Source organism: Macrobrachium nipponense, chromosome 29 (genome assembly GCF_015104395.2).
Source record: "Macrobrachium nipponense isolate FS-2020 chromosome 29, ASM1510439v2, whole genome shotgun sequence".
NCBI classification, from domain to species: domain Eukaryota; kingdom Metazoa; phylum Arthropoda; class Malacostraca; order Decapoda; family Palaemonidae; genus Macrobrachium; species Macrobrachium nipponense.
The window spans coordinates 23676235-23695614 of record NC_061092.1 but is presented as its reverse complement, the minus strand read 5'-3'; the positions used below and the strand labels follow the sequence as shown (position 1 = coordinate 23695614).

General features: G+C 39.6%; 1 protein-coding gene across 5 annotated transcripts in view; it reads right to left on the bottom strand.

The window, feature by feature from the left end:
- Nucleotides 1-280: 280 nt before the first annotated feature.
- Nucleotides 281-19380, bottom strand: part of LOC135206188 (probable nuclear hormone receptor HR38) — a 40792-nt gene continuing 21692 nt past the window's right edge. For 3 of the 5 annotated variants that reach the window (XM_064237505.1, XM_064237510.1, XM_064237509.1), the window contains exons 2-5: nucleotides 12024-12139; nucleotides 4822-6302; nucleotides 4485-4663; nucleotides 281-4224 (exon numbers count right to left, since the gene is read on the bottom strand). In XM_064237505.1, coding sequence (XP_064093575.1) covers nucleotides 3968-4224; nucleotides 4485-4663; nucleotides 4822-6302; nucleotides 12024-12139 — 2033 coding nt within the window. In that variant the 3' untranslated portion in view covers nucleotides 281-3967. Of the gene's footprint in view, nucleotides 4225-4484; nucleotides 4664-4821; nucleotides 6303-6600; nucleotides 8431-12023; nucleotides 12140-19380 lie in introns of those variants that run through there. The other 2 variants (XM_064237508.1, XM_064237507.1) reach the window with 2 other exon arrangements.

Genomic DNA, 19380 nt, shown 5'->3' with positions numbered 1-19380 from the left:
CCTATGTCGGCTATCCTAATTTCGTCCTAAAGGATACTCAACCCAAATCTGAAAGTTGGTTTTTATGGTGACGCCCATAAAAGGAGTTGTTGGAGACAGACAAACACGAAGACTGTCTTCCAGAAAGGAGGACATGCCACTAACATGTTCGTGACGTGATATATATATATATATATAGATATATACTATATATATATATATATATATTATATATATATATAATGTCCCTACATGTATATGATAAAAATAACTTCACCATTTTGTTATTGAAACTAGTATATACATTCAAATATCCATGTTTAGACAAAAAATAAATTACAATGTCCATTTACATCATGACTTGAAAGCAAGGTTTCAAGAAGGCCATGGAAGTAAATGAAATATATGAGTCTAGTATTTAAATTTTTCTCTCTCTAAATATATTTATATATTAAACTATATATTCATAAAAATCCGATGGTAACCCACATTACAGGCTAGAATACGTTTTGTATGACTGGTAACGAAGCGATGGATAAGGGAGGGAGGGGCTAGGGACGGGAGGGAGGGAGGGAAGGCTGACATTGGCTATCGGGTGGGTTGGAGGGAGGGAGGACTGATTCTCCGAGGCATGACGACCCACGATGCAAGCGACCCAAATTGACCTGGCAAGTATGACCTCGAGGGTTATGGTGGCAATCAGAGGTAATTCCGATAAAACGAAAGAAACCTGAGTGACACTCTCGATCCAAGAAAGGTCGACTGATGACAACCAGGGTCAGAAATGGGGTCATGACCTGAAGCTGACGAATGACACTTTACGACATTTCATTGTGTAAAGGCGAGGTTCTTGATTGCAGTTTTCAAATTGGTAAAGCGTCTGTCGAAAAATGTCTCAGGCTGCATGACGTTTTTCAAAGCATTTTTTTTTTATGATTAGAAAGACGAAAAGTTATAGTAAAAGTTTATTTTGTACGCGTGTGGTATTTGTCTGCATATTTTTTACTGCATATACTGAGGTTTATACATTCTAAATGTATGTCTGTATAGTCAGCACCAATCTGTTGCAACAGGTTTAGAGAGAGAGAGAGAGAGAGAGAGAGAGAAATATATGTATTTTCTTACACCCGCCAATCTTCTGTTAGGCCAGCAATCACTAAATATATCAGCTATTCTAAAAATCTATTTACTAGCAGTAAATATTATATTACTGAGCCAATTGTTTTGTTAGTTTGTTGCTTTAAATATAAAATATGATAATAAAAGATTAATCAATAGGAACATAATGTTTGAGGGTTTTTCAGTGATAATAACCTGGCCATAAAAAGAATACCTATATGCATATATTTTTAAATCCATCGAAATTCCCTCTCTTTAAGATGATTATTGCTACATAGAAGCTCAAGGCAAATTATATATATATATATATATATATATATGTATGTATGTATGTATATGTATGTATGTATAGTTTATACACATTTGGATGACCCCAGCACCATATGGGACAAGCCAGGAACACGCAGAGAAATGGGTAGATAGATAGATGAATAAACCTGTGGGTCGCTTTTGGGTACACAAGTATACCATCCATGAGATTTCTGCTAACAGTTTGAGAAGCCCAGAAAGTATGAAATACTACTCCCAGGTCCAGGTCATCCGCATGTGTGTATGTCTGAAAAATATATGGGGGAGTGGGTTCAGAGTCAGGGTCGGGGGGGGGGGGGGGGGGGGGGGGGGGGGGGGGGGGGGAGTGATGGGAAGGGAAGGGAAACATTCAAAAAGTCTTACCACTGAGGGTAAACCATAATAAAATGAACAAATATAACTTTTAGATTGTCCTTCAAAACGACTGTACAACAAGGTATACTTATGCGACATCAAAATCTTTGGAATTTCAAAATTGCTTAATCATCGCTTTCTTTGGACTTGCTAATAGGTAATGTTGCCAACAGAATCTGTTGTACTGTTCAACTATAGGTACATCAGCGAAAAAGAAAGTAATCGAGTACTACTGTTCAATATTGGGGGGAATCATGTTTTGTTGCAAAATCACAGGAGGAACAGCTACCTGTTTCCCTCTCATTCCTGCCAACTTAACTGACAGCACATTGTATCGACAGGAACTGATCGGCAAAAGCCCACAAATTTCATGATTTTCAGTCTGATTTTGCAGAGGTGTGCTGTCTTTGCAACGGAACCTCACATCTGATGGAAGTGATGGTTGGGAGAGTGACGCATGGGAGGGAGAGCGGCTATTCACATGAGGTTTATTGGATTCAGTGGACGTATAGCTGAAGGATTGTGAACACTGAATATATGACACAAAATTACATATAATACTGACTAAAACATAAAAGGCAAAACAGTGACCAGACAACGTTAAAACTGGGACAAATAGGCTGAATTCAAGCCATGGCAATAATATTCGCTATAGCGGGGTTACATACGGGCGCCGCGTTCAGGCTACAGGTACTCGAGACTTTCCATTGAAAATATGTTATTAGTTCTAGCAGCACATTTTGAGACTGAGAACCTATGTAACTCCCACTTAGACTGAAAAAAGCATTAGTAGATCATTTACTCTACAATATTATCACCGGCCCAAGAACACATTCAGAGGGACAACATACAATAGCAGAATAAAAAGTTCTGGAACAGTCGCCCAAGTCTTAGGATTTGTTACATCCATCCTTCATACGGATGCAGCTCTCCTCCTTTGAGGAAGGAACTGCGAACTATCTCACAAGCCATGACCTTCCAAGCACAGGTTCTATCTTAGGGGTTTCAAGGTAAGAAGGGCAGTCCAAGCAACCATGATTTTTGGGGAACGGTTGATTACTTAAATGCAAACTAAATTATCCTGTTTCCACTTGGAATGCTATAGGGACAGCACCATAAGGCTAGCGTTAAAAAGTTGTACACATTAAGTGTATAAAAAAAGTCATTCATTCAAATGCATACAAGAACCCTTTTCAAACATGTTATATAACTGCTCGTCCAAGCAGTACGATAAGGGCAAGTGACAGGCATAATAACAATAAACCTCTGCTATTTCGTTCAGGGCATATTTAGTATGTAAGCCATATTACTTACATACCATAACACTTCCAGTTAACCAAAATAACACATTTCATTCACCATCAAAATACATTAATGTGTACACCAAAAATTCTGTTACTCTTATTCTCAGACTGAACCTTCTTACAGAATTATGCGACTTGATATTTAAAGAGCGTAAATATTTGGAGTATTTATGTACAGGGTTTTGTACAATTACCTATGCACAAGGTAAGGCCGAAAATATTGTATTTCAGACTATCCTAAGTTGACTTAAAAGTAATTACAAAAATACATAATTAAGCTTTACTGAGCTCAAAGTATAAACAATATTCTCATTACTCATTCTTCAAATTCATTTTTTTTAAATATTTTCCAGTAAATCACAGAATGACTAGTTTGTCAAGGCATACCGCCGAACTGACAAGTCTCAGATGCTGACACTACTCAGAGTTTCCCACTCAAGTAGTACCTGGAGCTGAACTTCCAACCGGGGCCTTTTCCTTATACCGATTATTAGAAAATAACTTTGCTATCATACTTTTTGTAAACTCTGTAAATGAACTGTGTATGTGCTTTTGCTGCCATCATAGTGTGTGCAACTTACAACCACAATGCACATTTTACTTCTAACTATGCAAGTTCACTGCAAAGTGTGTTCCTAAAACTTGTTGAAGTCTGTTGTTGAAGTACACCAAGAATGCTGAAATGGTATGCAAATGTAGGTACTGAGGTTTTGTTTAGCGTACACTAGTTCGAGTAGGTCAGTGAGGACTGGCTCACCACTTTCATTACCTGTCTCAGGGCCACGGCTGCAGAAATATACTGCCGAGGCCCAACAGTTTCATCTGGTGGCCATCACCCCAACAGCTTCAACAGGGAGGGCCTGTTGGCCTGTAGCAGAATGAAAACATGTCTTCTCACTAATTCAGAAAGGTAAGCTGGAGACAAACATGTTCTCAATAAGCTGAGGTGCAGGAACAAGGTCTTCAAGCTTGAGATAGAAAATCCTCTGAAGGCCCTGCACAGAGAGGGACCGTAGCTCAGGTAACTTGCCAAGAATGCGAGAGAAGTAGTGAGGTTTTTTCTGTGCTTCTGCGTTGTAGGTAACATGATCTCTTAGTGAATTGATAATCTTCATTTGTAACTGCTCAACTTTCTTTGTATCCTTGAGTCCGTGTCGCTCTGTAATGAAAATTTTCCATTTTATATGAGACTGCATTACATTTAATCTAATAATTGCATAAAATTCAAAATTACTAAGAACAAGAAAACAATTAGTAGATAAACAATCATGGTGATATTCTAACGTGATACTGTGCTTTCTTTCAATACTAATACTGTACAGTGTATGCAATGTAAGTCTAATTTCAAAATGCCTTGTGGTATACTTTCATTACTGATAATTCTGTATTTATATCATATTTAATTACTCTAAAACTTGCCTGTAATAATAGTCAATGCTGAAAGGCATGCAAATGCAGAAATATCCAAATCCATTGCTTTTAATGAACCTGAAAAGTCCAGAATGCCTTGTAGCCATTCCCCAAACGATCTTTCGCACTGAGATCTATGCAATACACGTCCGCTATCAAAGACAAACTTGGTTTCATCGGGGTTGCTCCTGAAATAACAAAAATGAAAGTTTAATTCCTGGCTCAATCTTCTTAGGATCTCAATAATGGATACTAAATATCAACAGACAATAGCAATGTACTGAAGCAGTAAAATCACAAATTAAAAGAAGCCAAAAAATTTAAGAAGAAACTATTTAATACTTACACAAGTCTGTATGCAACTCTTAGGACAAAGAGTTCAAGAGAGGCAGACTGGAATAAAAGATCTTGGTCTTCTCTTGCAAGATCATGATACCCTGGAATTTTTTCTGCAAAATGTCTGATAACTTCAATGCTGGAGGTGAGGAGGGCATAAAACTGTTGGATCCTTTCTGCTTCCGTAGTAGGAGAATCAGTTCCATTAGAAGGTTCACGGTACTGTGAGTAGTCAAGATTAGAAACATCAGGTGTTGTATCAACATGAGCCCTTACCAAGGCTGTAATCAGAGACACTGGTGGTGATGGTGGAGATTCTTGTGGGCTCTTAGGTTTACTAGGTAAGCGACCCCGTCTGCCTTTCAAACTGTCGGTCCTTACTACTTCTTTAACCATTCCCACTACAAGACATTTTTGGAAACGGCAAAATTGACATCTGTTTCTTCGTCGCTTATCAACAGGACAATTTTTGTCTGCAAGACATACATATTTTGCATTCTTCTGTACGGTGCGCTTGAAGAATCCTTTACATCCTTCACATGTGCGAACCCCATAATGTTGACAAGCAGCAGTATCACCGCATACTGCACAAAGTTGTGATGGAGACTGAGGTTTTTGTTCAGATGCTGGTCGAGGAGCTGACATTGGAGGAGCATGAAGGCGCATCAAAGTAGGGTCAATGTGGTCACCCTTACGGCTTAGGAAGGACACTGGTGGGGTATTAGAAGTAGAGGCAGGGCCCATTTCTGTATACTGTTGGGATGTAGAGGGTCGCATGTAGTGTTCAGGATGCAGTGGCTGTAAAGCATCATAAGTAGGTGCAGCAGGATAAAATTCACTACTGAATGTCTTAGCAGGCCCACTGTATGCATGTGTAACTGGGACCGAAGGACTTGGGTAAGGTGCAGGCCGAGTATACACATGGGAAGCTTGAGTATATGCTTCAAATGAGGTTGGCTGCTGCTGCTGCTGCTGCTGAGGAGGAAGCTGAGCTTGCTGTTGGATTTGCTGCTGTTGCTGTGGAGAAGCTTGTGGGAAGGCTTGGTGAGCTGGTGGTGGCTGTGAATAATCTGCAGGTCTGCCTTCATCAGTTTTGAAAGTAAACACATCAGAGCCCAGTGGTCTGTATCTAGGAGAATAAGTCTCTTGGAAGCTAGGTAAGGCTGCAGCAGCTGCTGCTGCAGCAGCAGCTGCTGAAGCTGATGCACTCTGCCCAGGAGAGCCTGGTGGAGGAGTTCCTGTTGAAGGGTGGGTAATAACAGGCTTCAGGTCTTCAAGGGGTGGTGCTGTAAGAAGATATTCAGCTTGGAAGACATCACCAAATGTGGTTTCACTACTTTCACCATAGCTAGGGGTTGGAGTAGCTGTGAATGCAGATCCTAATTTGAACTCCTCGCTTGTTGTTCCACCTAATGAGTCGTCTCCAAATGATGATGCCAGGCCATATGATGCTGACAATGCTTCTGCCACACTTGGGTGCAGCAGAGATTGCTGTTGGGAGAAAGAAAACAATCATTAATATTGACAAACTTAAGTAAATTTACAACACATTCATACACTTAACATGCTGATTCATGCAGAATTAAACAGAGAAAAGAGAAGACAGGGTGCGAGCAAGAGCAAACATGAGCAGACTATGAGCGGCAACAGCAGCAGTGGCAGCTGACATGCAGTGTGCGATTACGGCATAAGGATACCACAATGGCCACGAGCGATAACGCGGCGTTTGCGGTGGTGGCCGCCTACACTGTGCCGCAGGACAGTGGGTGTGGGCGGAGATGGTGCGTACCGGCTCAGGAGAAGTGGCGACACTCCTTCCTCCAGGGGGATCATCATGGGTACTCAAGCTGGCCTCTCCTGGAGCAGCTGTTGATTCGGTTGTAAGAAGCACAGGCGTAACAGTGATGGGAGAGGAAGATGGCGAAGATGATACAGGGAGAGCTGAAACCACCACTAATGCTTGTGAAGTAGCAATGCTGAGATTGACTGGGACCAGGGTGGCTAAAGTCGGTGGCGGTGAAGGTGTTCTGCTGGGTGGCTTCTCCTCCATACTGTGATTGTGGCTGTGGAAGTCGAATTCACGCCCCATCAGTACTGTGCTAACTTGGGAGAAGCCAGGGGATGCAGCCAGGAAGGAATACAACGACGACGACTCCTGATCTGGGCCCTCAATCTTGTCGACAGAGTTAACCTTCCTTCAACACTCTGCCGTGCCGCACTTCAAAAGGGTTATTGAAACGTTGTTGACATTACCTCAACATCAGTAATAAAGACATTTTCAATATCTTTATCATATTCACAATATGGACTACAAATTGGTTTAATTCAAAGCAAGAGAGTAAACCTCCCTTTTCAGTTAAAATGAATGAACTCTACTTAAAAGTCAGACTCATCAAAAGTACTGATCATATTTCCAAAAATAATCACATCGTAAAAGAACAAAAGTAGATAAGCTCTCTGTAGTGCCTAAGTTGGTGCCGGGTTGAGTTAGTTGCCAGGACGGTTGAATCTACTGCTGCTATGTGGATCCCGGGGTGCGAAATAATTCCTTCATTCAGTGTAGACGGCCACCACAACTTAGCCCCATCGCAACCACAAACGTCAACCAAACAATCCTTCACAATCACTCTTTCATGAATTAAAACAAGCTTGCGTCCTATTATCTTAACAAATCTAACTACATGTACCTACTTAAAAGTAGGTCAGATCAGCTAACCACAAAATTCAACCTCTGTACAAAAAAGATTAGTCTCTTTCGTATCAAAACTAGTGGTATCTTTCCATAAAATATCCTAACTTTAGTGTAGCCTTTCATTAAGGACGAGCACACGCAAGGACTCCTTACAAAAATCTCCAAAATAAGCTCTCTAACACTCTCTATTAGATATAAATTAGATGGAATTTAAATAGGATTCCAATATCAGGTTCAAATATTTACAAGTGGACACTATTACAGTTACACATAAAAATGATACAGCTATGCTGATAAACACATAGGCTAAACACTACAACAAATTACTGAATGCAGTAAATACAAGCACTAGTCATTACTTGTAATCTGTCTAATAATATATAATAATTAAATATTATCTAACCATCTGAATATATGTAGTTAGGTACTTGTGGAGGGAGACTGATTTGCCCAAGACCTCGCGTTATCAGTGGGTGAAAATTCTATTTTGATCAACTTTCATCGCCTTGCAATAATAATGAGCTGCTCAACTAATGTACTACATCTGCTATAGGTCTAGAACAATCTCTCGTCGACTTTCATCCGCCCAACAATTCGTCCATCCATAGCAATGAATCCGCAAAAAATGAAAACAAAAACAAACAACACAATGTGCTCTGCTCCACTAGTGGTAAGAGACAAAAACGCACAACGTGCAAAAGTGAGTTCAGGTCTCGGAAATCAAATAAAGACCGGAGTCGATGCAGACTCGAGTGGTGTATAGAATTGAATACCCAAAATAGGCAAAGTACGAAATTATTCGGTAAAAAAAAAAAAAGGAGAGAGGAAAGGGGTGCTGGTAAGTGAGTGAGGAGATTTATTAAAAAAAAAATGCTAGAAATCAAGCAGTATAAGAAAGTGCAGCGAATGTGAGAAAGAAAACAGAAGGGGATCACTCTTGCACTCTTTAGCACTCGCACACACACTCCGTCACTACACAGGGCATTTTTTGGGCGCAGCCACAAGTCAGCTGAGGGCAAGAATAAAGAATATAACAGACATTTCTTTTTTTCTTCTATTTCGAAAAAAAGGGAAAAATGTGTCTTAGATTTAAACATATTCTCATGTCCAATGCATACATAATGATAACCGTATGATTGCATACACAAATTTTTTTTCTTCTATATTTTAGGGTTGAAATCCGGAGGGATGGTGTTGATTGCAGGAAAACAATAACAAAAGGTATAACATGAGGAAGGGGAGAATAAGGGGAAGGGGTAGGGAAGAAGGTGTTTGGAGGGAAGAAGTCCAAGGAGGGTCTCTCCATGGCTACGCCCAATAGGCTGTGCTTCAAGGCTATGCGTGCAAGGCAATAAATCATATCAATAAATCAATACTGGATTGTACCAACGCAGATAAATAGGGAGTGGGGGAGGATATTACTTTGCAATAAGACTTAGGTATACACTGAAGAGTTCAGGAGAAGCAATATGTGTATATATATACATGTGTGTTTGTGTTATTTAGTTTCCGCCACAGTTCCCATGCGGTTTTAGAGATAATAGTAGGGAGGTAAAACTGATGGACGACGGGTTTTCAAAAATATCCTTGGTTCTCCTCAATAATGCCGGTGAAAAGGGGTCACCTCTCTTCTCAGTAGTCCTCATGACGTCACAATGCTCTTCATGTTCAGACTATGTAGATATTATCCACTTAAATACGTATCTATCTTTTATATATATATATATATATATATATATATATATATATATATATACTATATATATATATATATATATATATATATATATATATATATATATATATAATATGTGCGGAACGTACAGTGTTAAGATAAATATGTCAATACATCTTTAGAATATATTTACCCTAAAGTAATCACGTAAATCCCGTAGAATTGTTCATCCCCGACGAATTTAAAACTTTCAAATAAAAGATTTCATACAGAGAAAGGTCAGTTCAGAGCACTAGCAATATTGGTGTGATAAACATGGTCTCCACAAACTGGGGATGTCATCCATTTCATTCCATGTGTGTATCACACCTCATTTTTCATTAGTGTAGCACAGAGTTTAACGAAGTGTCTATAAACTCTGACTTATGATATCACCCTGAGAGAGAGAGAGAGTTCCTTGCGTTGTGAGAGGTCCCAGGTGACCCTCTGTCCGAAGGAGTTGAACAGGAATCGTCAAAAGTGGTTTTCTCTCGCTACTTCCTCTTTCAGCTTACTGCGTCGATGTTAATCCAGGTCAATGATTTGCAAAAATACCATAACTATTATTTAGCAGTCGACCCGAGAGAGAGAGAGAGCTTTGATACGCACCTTAGCAGCCTTTTGGCAGTCTTAATAAGAGTTCACTTTCCTGACATTCCCATTTTCACCTGTAAATTTGAACGCGTAAGCGAGCGACTTGAAGTCAGATTCCGAATAGCGACTTATTTCTTGTAAAGGGAACTGCTGGAAGCAAAGCAGTAAAGGGAACTGCTGGAAGCAAAGCAGCCATTGGGGCAGCCACGGTGCTAATCCGATTGATAAAGGAAGGAAAGTAATAATAATGGTAGAAATGAGTAATGAGAGAGAGAGAGAGAGAGAGAGAGAGAGAGATGAATAAAAATAGCATGTGTGGCGTGGCTGGCATGGGGCGTCCAGCACCACCACAATAAGAGGGTGACCCTAGATGCCCCGTGGTGATAGGAGCAAGCTACTCATTACCGATCTACACACGATAGAGGGAGACAGAGGCAAAAACTGACCTCCTTCTCCGGGAGTACTTATACCACCCGCCTCCCTTCCGTCCACCCCCCACCTCCATCCACCATACCCATTCGTTTTCGCCCTTTCTCTATTTTTTTTAAAACTCGCTTTTAGTTAGTCAGACGCTGGATAGAAATGGAAAGGGAACTACGGTAGAAAACTATGAAATCGTTTCCAGGGAAATGCAGGCCAGTTAGAACGAAATTATTGACATCCACCACTAGCTGAATCCTTATGTTTAATTTGGCTGGGTTAACTGGAAAGGATCATACCAATACTGGCTTTTTAAACTAAAATTAACTTGCGATATTCAGTTCGAAAGTTTTCGGAAGGCGGCAGGGTTGGGGGGGGGGGGGGGGCATGAAGGCACGCACAATCTGTCTGTCTGTCCCACTCCCCTGTGAATGGAGAGATAAGTGTGAAAATTCTTCGTATGAGAAGAGTCATTTTCGGAATTGTTGTGGGCTCTGTCACTTTCATTGGCACAGGGCCACGCCTAAGCCACACCCAGTCCCAGTGCCAAGCAAGCACGGGTCACACTTGACTACCTCGCTTCTCAAGGTTTAATGAGAAAGGAGCGCAAGCAATCAAGCATCTCTTCCTTACCCACCGGGCCTCCTACCCAATTTTACTCGTGGTACCCCCGACGCGCTCAGTTCCTACACTAACGTCATCATGATCCGATGCCCGTTCTATCCCCATGTCAACTCTCGAATTCATTTCTTGCTTCCTTTTTTTTTTCCTTTTTTTATCGCATTTGAGTGGTGTTTTCGGCGAAGACTTGACTTGTATTTCTATGTGTCATGAAATTCCACGCTTGGTAACTCACTGATTATCACTTATCTGTACAGATCAGCTTATGAGACACTTCATTCTCGAGTACTGCTTCCTGATCAGTAATTTTACTTCCACGTGATTAGGGATTTTAGATGTGTTTTTGTTATTATTTTCTTATATAGGTTTTAATTCAAGTCTGGGAACTGAGGCGAATGTCATCTGAAAGTTTGTGTGTGTGGTGGCTTCTCGTTCAGTGCTGTATAATGTTGGGTATACATAAGCGATATTCATTGTGAAAGAATAAAGTAGGAAACGAAAATAAATTATAAATCTACACGAAGAGAAGGGAGTCAGTTTACCTTCTCTGAAATTCAAGAAAATCATATGCAAATACTGTATATCATAGTGTTGCCTGAATTTAAATTTAACTGAGAAGAAGCCTTTCAAACTTAAATAACAATAAGAATTCTTTAAACCCAGGACCAACACAATTCAGGCAACAACAACTTGACAACATTTTTCGGTTATTATTATCATTGTTATCAGTCATTGTTAATATTAGAAAGAAAATTTAGGAAACAAAGAAAGCATACGGAAAACGGCAGGTGGGGCAACACGTCAAATCGTCAAAAAAAAAAGGAGACCACCAGAAGTCAATGATGATCGAGTTCCTGGTTGCTGCTTGGGATTATAAGGCTCCGTCGAGCAATCCCTGTTTAACAACCAGGAAGAACCGAGAGTTTCATGAGGTAGGAGGAAGAAGAAGGAGAGGCGGAGGAGGAGAAGGAAGTAGAAGGAGAAGAAGGGGATGAGAAGGAGGAAGAAGAAGGAGGAGGAGAAGGAAGACGAAGGAGAGGGCGAGGAAGAAGAAGAAGAAGAGGAGGAGGGGAAAGAAGTAAATAAATCTTATGATTTGATTTTCCTGCTGCGGTTTTCCGGATAGCTTTTGAGAGAGAGGGAGGGAGAGAGAGAGAACACACTAACTCACCTGTGGCTGCAAGACAAGCATGTTGTGAGGGTGAGAATGAGGAGGCGTGAAGGAAGGATGAGGCACAGCTGGAGTTTCGTCAGGAGTGAGGGAGCTCTCTTGGGTTACGTCCACGCCTAGAACATCGAGAGAGAAAAAGAAATTGCTGTTAGTGGTTAAGGCACGGCAGAGCATTGGCAGTGCAAAACAATACCTAGAACTAACAGTAAAGAACATATTATTATTATTATTATTATTTAGTTCCCGACTGTTTTCAGTGGTTAAGACATTGGAGAACAGTGACAGTGCCAAACAATACCTGGAACTAACAGTAAAGAACGTTTTGTTGTTATTATTATTATTATTATTATTATTATTATTATTATTATTATTATTATATTTAGTTTCCGACTGTTTTTAGTAGTTAAGACTGCAGAACACTGGAAGTAAAAAATAATACCTAGAACTGAACAGAAAATATTATTATTATTATAATATATTTAGTTCCCGACTGTTTTTAGTGGTTAAGACACTGCAAAATATTGGCAGTGCAAAACAATACATAGAACTAAAGTAAAGAACATTATTATTATTTAGTTCCCGACTGTTTTTTAGTTTTTAAGACACCGCAGTACACTGGCAGTAAAAAATAATACCTAGAAGTAACAGCAATGATTATTATTATTATTATTGAGCTCCCGACTGCCTTTAGTAGTTTAGTAGTTAAGACACGGCAGAATATTGACAGTACAAATTATTATTATTATTATTATTATTATTATTATTATTATTATTATTATTAAAGTGTTCCCGATGCTGTATCACTTGGATTAAATCGTCAAGGCAGGGGGACTATTGCTATTTAATAATGGGTGAAAAGAATTTAGTGGCGACCACCCCCCCCATTAGGTACTGGGTGAAAAGGATCCACTGATGATATAACCCGCTTCAGTAATGCCTGTAGAAGATTCACATGAAAAGGATGGGTTCTTAACCTTTTGATGACTCCAGACCCCCAATGGATTGCCCAATATGGTTCCATTCCCCCTTTGCTAAGTCCACTTAAGTCCTATTTGTTGACAATATAATTTATTATACTTAGTTTAATACATGCTTTAGTTATGAAACAGTTAAAAGAAATTTTGCATGAGGAAATATTCATTGACGGACGAATAAGAAAGGGATAGAAATCACGGATCAAATGGTAAATAATAATAATAATAATATTAATAATAATAATAATAATAATTAATAATAAAATAAAAGAAATTCTCTGCAAAGTGGAAATGAAAGGTTGGTTATCTGTTCAAAGATATTTGTGATAGGAAACATTGATAGTTCAACATCTTATGAAGTTAAAATAGAAAATTAACATATATATATATATATATATATATATATATATATATATATATATATATATATATATATATATATATATATATATATATATATATATATATATATATATACATCTCTCCTCTCTCTCTTTCTCTCTCCTCTCTCCTCTTCTCCTCGTCTCTCTCTTCTCTCATCTCTCTACCTCTCTCTCTCTCTCTTATATATATATATATATATATAATATATTTTATATATATATATATATATATATATATTTTTTTATATATAAATTCTCTCGAAAGGCAGCAAACTTGCAAGCTTGCAGATTAATCACGAAACTTGGAACATACCGCCAGACGGCTCGTAATTGTTCAGACGAATACACAAATTCGTGACATAAACGAATTCATGGATGATCAAGTTATCGTTCAACGAGTCACAGTAACCGAAGCACAAAACCGCCTCCTCGACTCACCCCATAATTCGCAGATGAGTTCCGCTATTTCACTTTCCGACAGGTGACTGCTCATCAGATTAAGCATACTCGGAGACAAACGTCTTTCACTCAGCGATATAACGTCACTACTGACGGCATAACCGATGGTTTATCTATGATGTCACCTCTCTGGTTCCCCAGTTCTGTACAAATAACGTCATCGCGTTAAGAATGACGTATGATGTAAAGATACCATATCGTGTCACTGGAGATAAGCGAAAGTACAACTGCGGTATCGGTCACTTTATTTTTCTTGGTGTTGCTTCCCGTCGTAATTGGGTTTTAAACATACCAAGATATTTTGCATTTGAAATATGCTTTGATCTTTTCGAATGTAAATTTGCTGAGGTCTTAGGAGTGCTGTTTGACGCCGTGCCTTTGTAGGTTTTCAGTTGAGACATGACAACAGGACAACTTCTACTTATCTCTGAGATCTTATCCCTTATCTCCAACGTTCACCTTTGAACAGATACATAACCGAGATCTGTTCCTCTTTACTACAGGAAGTTTGACAATTTTTGTTCAGTTATTTATCTCGCCTTCGTCAGCGGGTTTTGGTATACAAATATCTAGGTGCATTAATATTAATTTATATCCGTATCATTTTACATGTTTAATTGCACTGAAGTACTCCTCTGGAATTCAGGGGAATAACCAATTGAGGGGAGGGCTTCAGAAGACCTGTGAACTGTAGATAACGCTAGTTAATCATTTAAGCATTACATCGGTAATATATGCAAATAAAAACGCAAAATAAAAAATAGTTGCCAGTATAAAGATTGTTCGTGGCTAAAGACAGCGCAAGTAATTATCACAACATATGTACGAATATCATATCTGTTCACGCTTTGTACAAAATGACATCAAGGAGAATGTTGCCAAGGAAAACCTCTCAAAGTAAGGCGTGTAAATGCCATGGAGTTGTACTTGCGGGTGGGACCCTAAAGCACACCGTAACCAGTCGATGTAGTCCCTTAGAGTTTTTCGTCGTTATGGAGATGAGGTGACTGAATTACGTTGGTCGTGCGGTCATTTCGATACAAAATATATTTTTGGTAAATATTGCCAGCACCAAATATATCTTGTATATATGTCCAGAATTATTAAAGACAGACTTTACAGACTACGGTCCAGGTAAAATGGGAGTCAAGTCTATGATTTCTAGTTACTTAAGAATAAGAGAACTTGAATGAAACAATGACAAAGAAACTTACTCTCAACATTCATTGCAACCAACTGACTATACTGCCCGAAATGGAAGGCAACGCAAGGTATCATCGGCCCGTGAAGAACGAAATCCTTTTATTTTATATTAATATGATGACTGGCGACGCGTTGACCAGCTTGAAGCTTTAGTAGCGCAAAAAAATTGGCTCTTAATTTTTTTTTTGGAAGTGTTCACTCTCTCGTGGAAGGCTCTTGGGCTTATATTTTAGTTAAAAAAAAAAACGCCAGAAATACAATTTAGTTCAGGTCACACGAAGCAGGGGCTTCCTAATTTTTGCTATTTTCCTCTGTGGCACAGTCTCTCCCGATGTGATAAATCTTCAGTTGCTCAGTTGATTCAGTAGTTGGACACAAATGAGTGAACAATTAAGCGCGAATTTACAATACACAGGTTGAATTTTGATTTGCGAGTAACGGAGGTATAAGGTAACCCTATTTTCAGTCGTGTGCCTTGGGCGTGTACACCTGCTTCTTATGTCATCTGCGTTCGACCTGCTGCGACACACACCTGTGCTGGCACATTTTTCCTGGTTTAGTTCTTAACCGGTGATAACAAAAAAGAAATAAAAAATAAAAGGCTAAAGTCACTGTGATATCGCGTGATCGGGGGGAATAGGATGACTTTCCGATGAACCGCGCCCTTCGTTAGGAAAGATACGATGATGTCCTGAAGGGGAAAGTCCTTCGGATACGACGGCCTGAGGACGACCTTTTCGGAGTCCCGCACTGGCGAAAGTCACGAGGACGAGGCTGATCTATCACGGCCAAGACCGGAGCACAGTTTGAGGGCGTTCCTTGGATCTCCTTGGTATAAAAGGGGAGCGGCGTCCCCTGGGAGTCTGGCATAAATTTGTTGGCATTTCGCGGCTGGTTGTTTTAATTTGTTGACGAGGTATTAGTGCGGCAGTTTTGTCGCGGCGCGCGAGAGCGCCATTGTTCGCGTTCAGCGCTGCGCGACCATGAAGAGACTCTAAACCTAAAGAGGGGAACGTTTCCCCTCGTATCGGACGGAACATTATGATTCGACAGCGTTACCCTCTTCCCCCGCATGAACGAAGTTGTGCGACTCGCTCAGTTCATCAGTGAATTAGTTTCCGTCATGTAAGCTGTTTGTAACCTCCCGAAAGGTTTTCGAATCGAAAACTCAGTAGAAACCTTTATTAGACCAAAAACAAGCTGGAAGTCTTCCACCGAATTCACCCGTAAATGAACTCCAGCTGCCGTTTCTCGGAATCTATGAAACAGGTTATCGTATCTCTCAAGAGAACACGATGATGTAATAAGCCACCCACCCCCACCCCCCACCCCAATCTCTCTCTCTCTCTCTCTCTCTGGAGGAGGAGGTACGTGAGCGAAAGCAGGCGAGAAAGACGAAATAATAACGGGTGTAGTAGGTTTGAGGCTGGAGCCCCTCAGGGAATGCCCCGCCGAATCAAGCTGTTCCGCTCCGTTGGTCCTTACCCCCACGCGCACTAGTCCGTCAAATGATAAACTTCGCACCGAATTACGGTCTTTGTTGGTTAGAACGAGCCGATTCTTCCTCATTTCCTCCCCAAGAAGAGCAACGAGTCTGAAGCTGAGTGGAATAACTCCCGGGCGCCGTGGAGGACATAGGACTGCAGGAGGAGTTCGTTTTACCGGGGTTGGGGTGTGATCATATCGTCTATTGAGGGTTTATTGTGTGTATTGTTGTGGGTGTCGCATCCCTGTTGACTGCACACAATAATGCCAACACTATTAAAGGGGCGGGAAAAGGTAAACTGCAATTTATTGAGTGAAAAGTACAGGGGGGGACGATGGGGGGGAGAGCTCCGGGGCTTTGTGGTGTCAGGGGGGAGGGGGAGGGGGAGGGTTTTTGTCAAAGGAGGCTCTTTTGTCGGGACTTTTAAAACGTCACTTGGCTTTGTCCAATTTCAATAATGCAGCGCTGTAATAACTTACTAATTAATTCCAATTGTATGTGGGTGCCTGTGAGTGTCTGCATATGCCTCGAGGCTAAACAATACGTTTGCTTGCTTGCATTACTCCAATTTTAGCCGCATCGAAAGGATCGCGTGCTCTCATCACTCGTCTGACGTGCAGTTCATCCTGAGTACAAAATAATTCTTCTAGGTTGTTTGTTATATTCATTCCATTAGTCTCATCTCGTATATCGTTTTCCAAAGCAGTTTCGTTCCGTTGTAACAAGTCGTTTAAAAACGATGCACAAAAGTGTTTTTAACTCTTGAGTAGGCGAGGCGGAAGCCTAATACTCTCTCGTTTAGATCCTGAGGGTAAGATGAAAGACAATAAAATCCTTTCCTTAAATATAACAATAACATAATTATTATCAGTTAAACATTTCTCTTCAGTGTGGCAAGCAGGGAAAATGATTTATTATTGAGAAATGAATAAAAGAAAATCTAATAAGCAAATGACAAGTGCGAGTTCCTTCTGTGCTGTTATCACAAATACATCTCTTCTGCGTCATTATGAGCTGAGCTTTGACAGGAGAAGTCGTGGTAGCGTTGCTGGTACAGTGATTAACACTGTAATATGAATAATTATTATAGGCATTTGCAGGTAGGCCAAATAATATTTAATAACAACTGGGAGATGAATTATAGTGTTCAGTTCCTCTCATCACGAAAAAAACAAACTTTATGCAGTCATACTTAACACGCATACACACAGACGCATATACTATTATATATATATATATATAGATATATATATATATATATATATATATATATATATATATATATATATATATATTACTTTTCCAAAATAGCATGAAAAATAGATTCTCGGTTGTCATCCTTGTATCGCAATAAATCTGTTAGTCTGCCAAATCAACAATGTTTATACTCCGGGAAATAACTGTATTATTCTATTGCATTGAGCTTGTGTGAATTTTTCCGCTCACGAACGCGCACAAAAATACGACGTCGAATCCTTTTAAAAATGTGCGCGTTTAAAATTTTGGGTCAAGGACTAAGGGGGCAAGGGAGGTCAGGACGTTGGGTGAGTGACAGGGTATGGATAGGATTCACCCTTCCCCCCTCCAGTTTAGTTCAGCGATATTCCTGATTCTGATCAAGGGATCAGTTCGGAATAACGAAATAAGTCGTGTTCTTAGATATTGGTTTGTATTGTAGTGTTACGTGGGAGCTTGAGGAAATACCGATATTTTTCAATATTCTTGATGAAGAATGTACAAAACGCAAATCTGTTTTTCTGATAATCTGTCTATCTTTCTTTTTATGTATGTGTATACATATATGTATATATAATATAATATATATATATATATATATATATATATATATATATATATATATATTATCGATTTCACTCTCTCTCTCTCTCTCTCTCTCTCTCTCTCTCTCTCTCTCTCTCTCTCTATATACTATATATATATATATATATATATATATATATATATATATATATATATATATATATATATATATATATATACAGAGAGAGAGTGATATAGAGAGAGAGAGAGAGAGAGAGAGAGAGAGAGAGAGAGAGAGATGGATGGTGGAAAGGGAAACCTACTACTACTACTATAGCACTTCATGTCATGACCTGTAACACGCGAATAACATTAATTAGCCTCTACCCAGTTCCCCAGGTAGAATCAAGACGATGAGAAGAAAGTCCCCAACCGACAGGTAGGAATTTAATAGGCGACTTTTCCTGCCTTTTACGGACACCTCGCAATTCATTTGGCCAGAGGCGTCCGCGTTCATTTTACCATACTGAATGCGAGGGAAAGTGGGGTTTTGTTTTCCTCAGTTTTTTCATTTTTTTTCGAGGTTTGCATACCTTATTTTATTACTTTCTCGCCGAATATGGTCATAAAATTATAAACATGATAAAAACAAAACTTAATGTAATAAAAGAAACATAGTCGATTTCGCTTTTTTTTTTTTAAATACAAGTGAAATTTGATTTCAACAATCGATTAAGTTCTTCGATCGATGAAATTCATGCTATATTTGACATTATTCCAATGAAATCGGAATATGAGCATTTGATATATCAGTTTCCTGTTAAAATACAAATCGATCCTTTCTAATGGTGTTCCCGACTCTAGTCTGGGAATGATATCCCCGCCTGCAGGATTTGAATGCCCCGGCCAGTAACGATCCCACCCTTTTGAGGCAAAAAACACAATTTTTCTGGTTTTCCGTGACTCTCGCTCCCGTTCCGTGTTGCTGGGGGAACACTTTTCACAGGAGTGGTCAGTCAATTTTTAGAAGTGTTAGACGATACCCTGCCGACACAGACGCGCATATGCAGGAAATATACCCAAACAGAGTC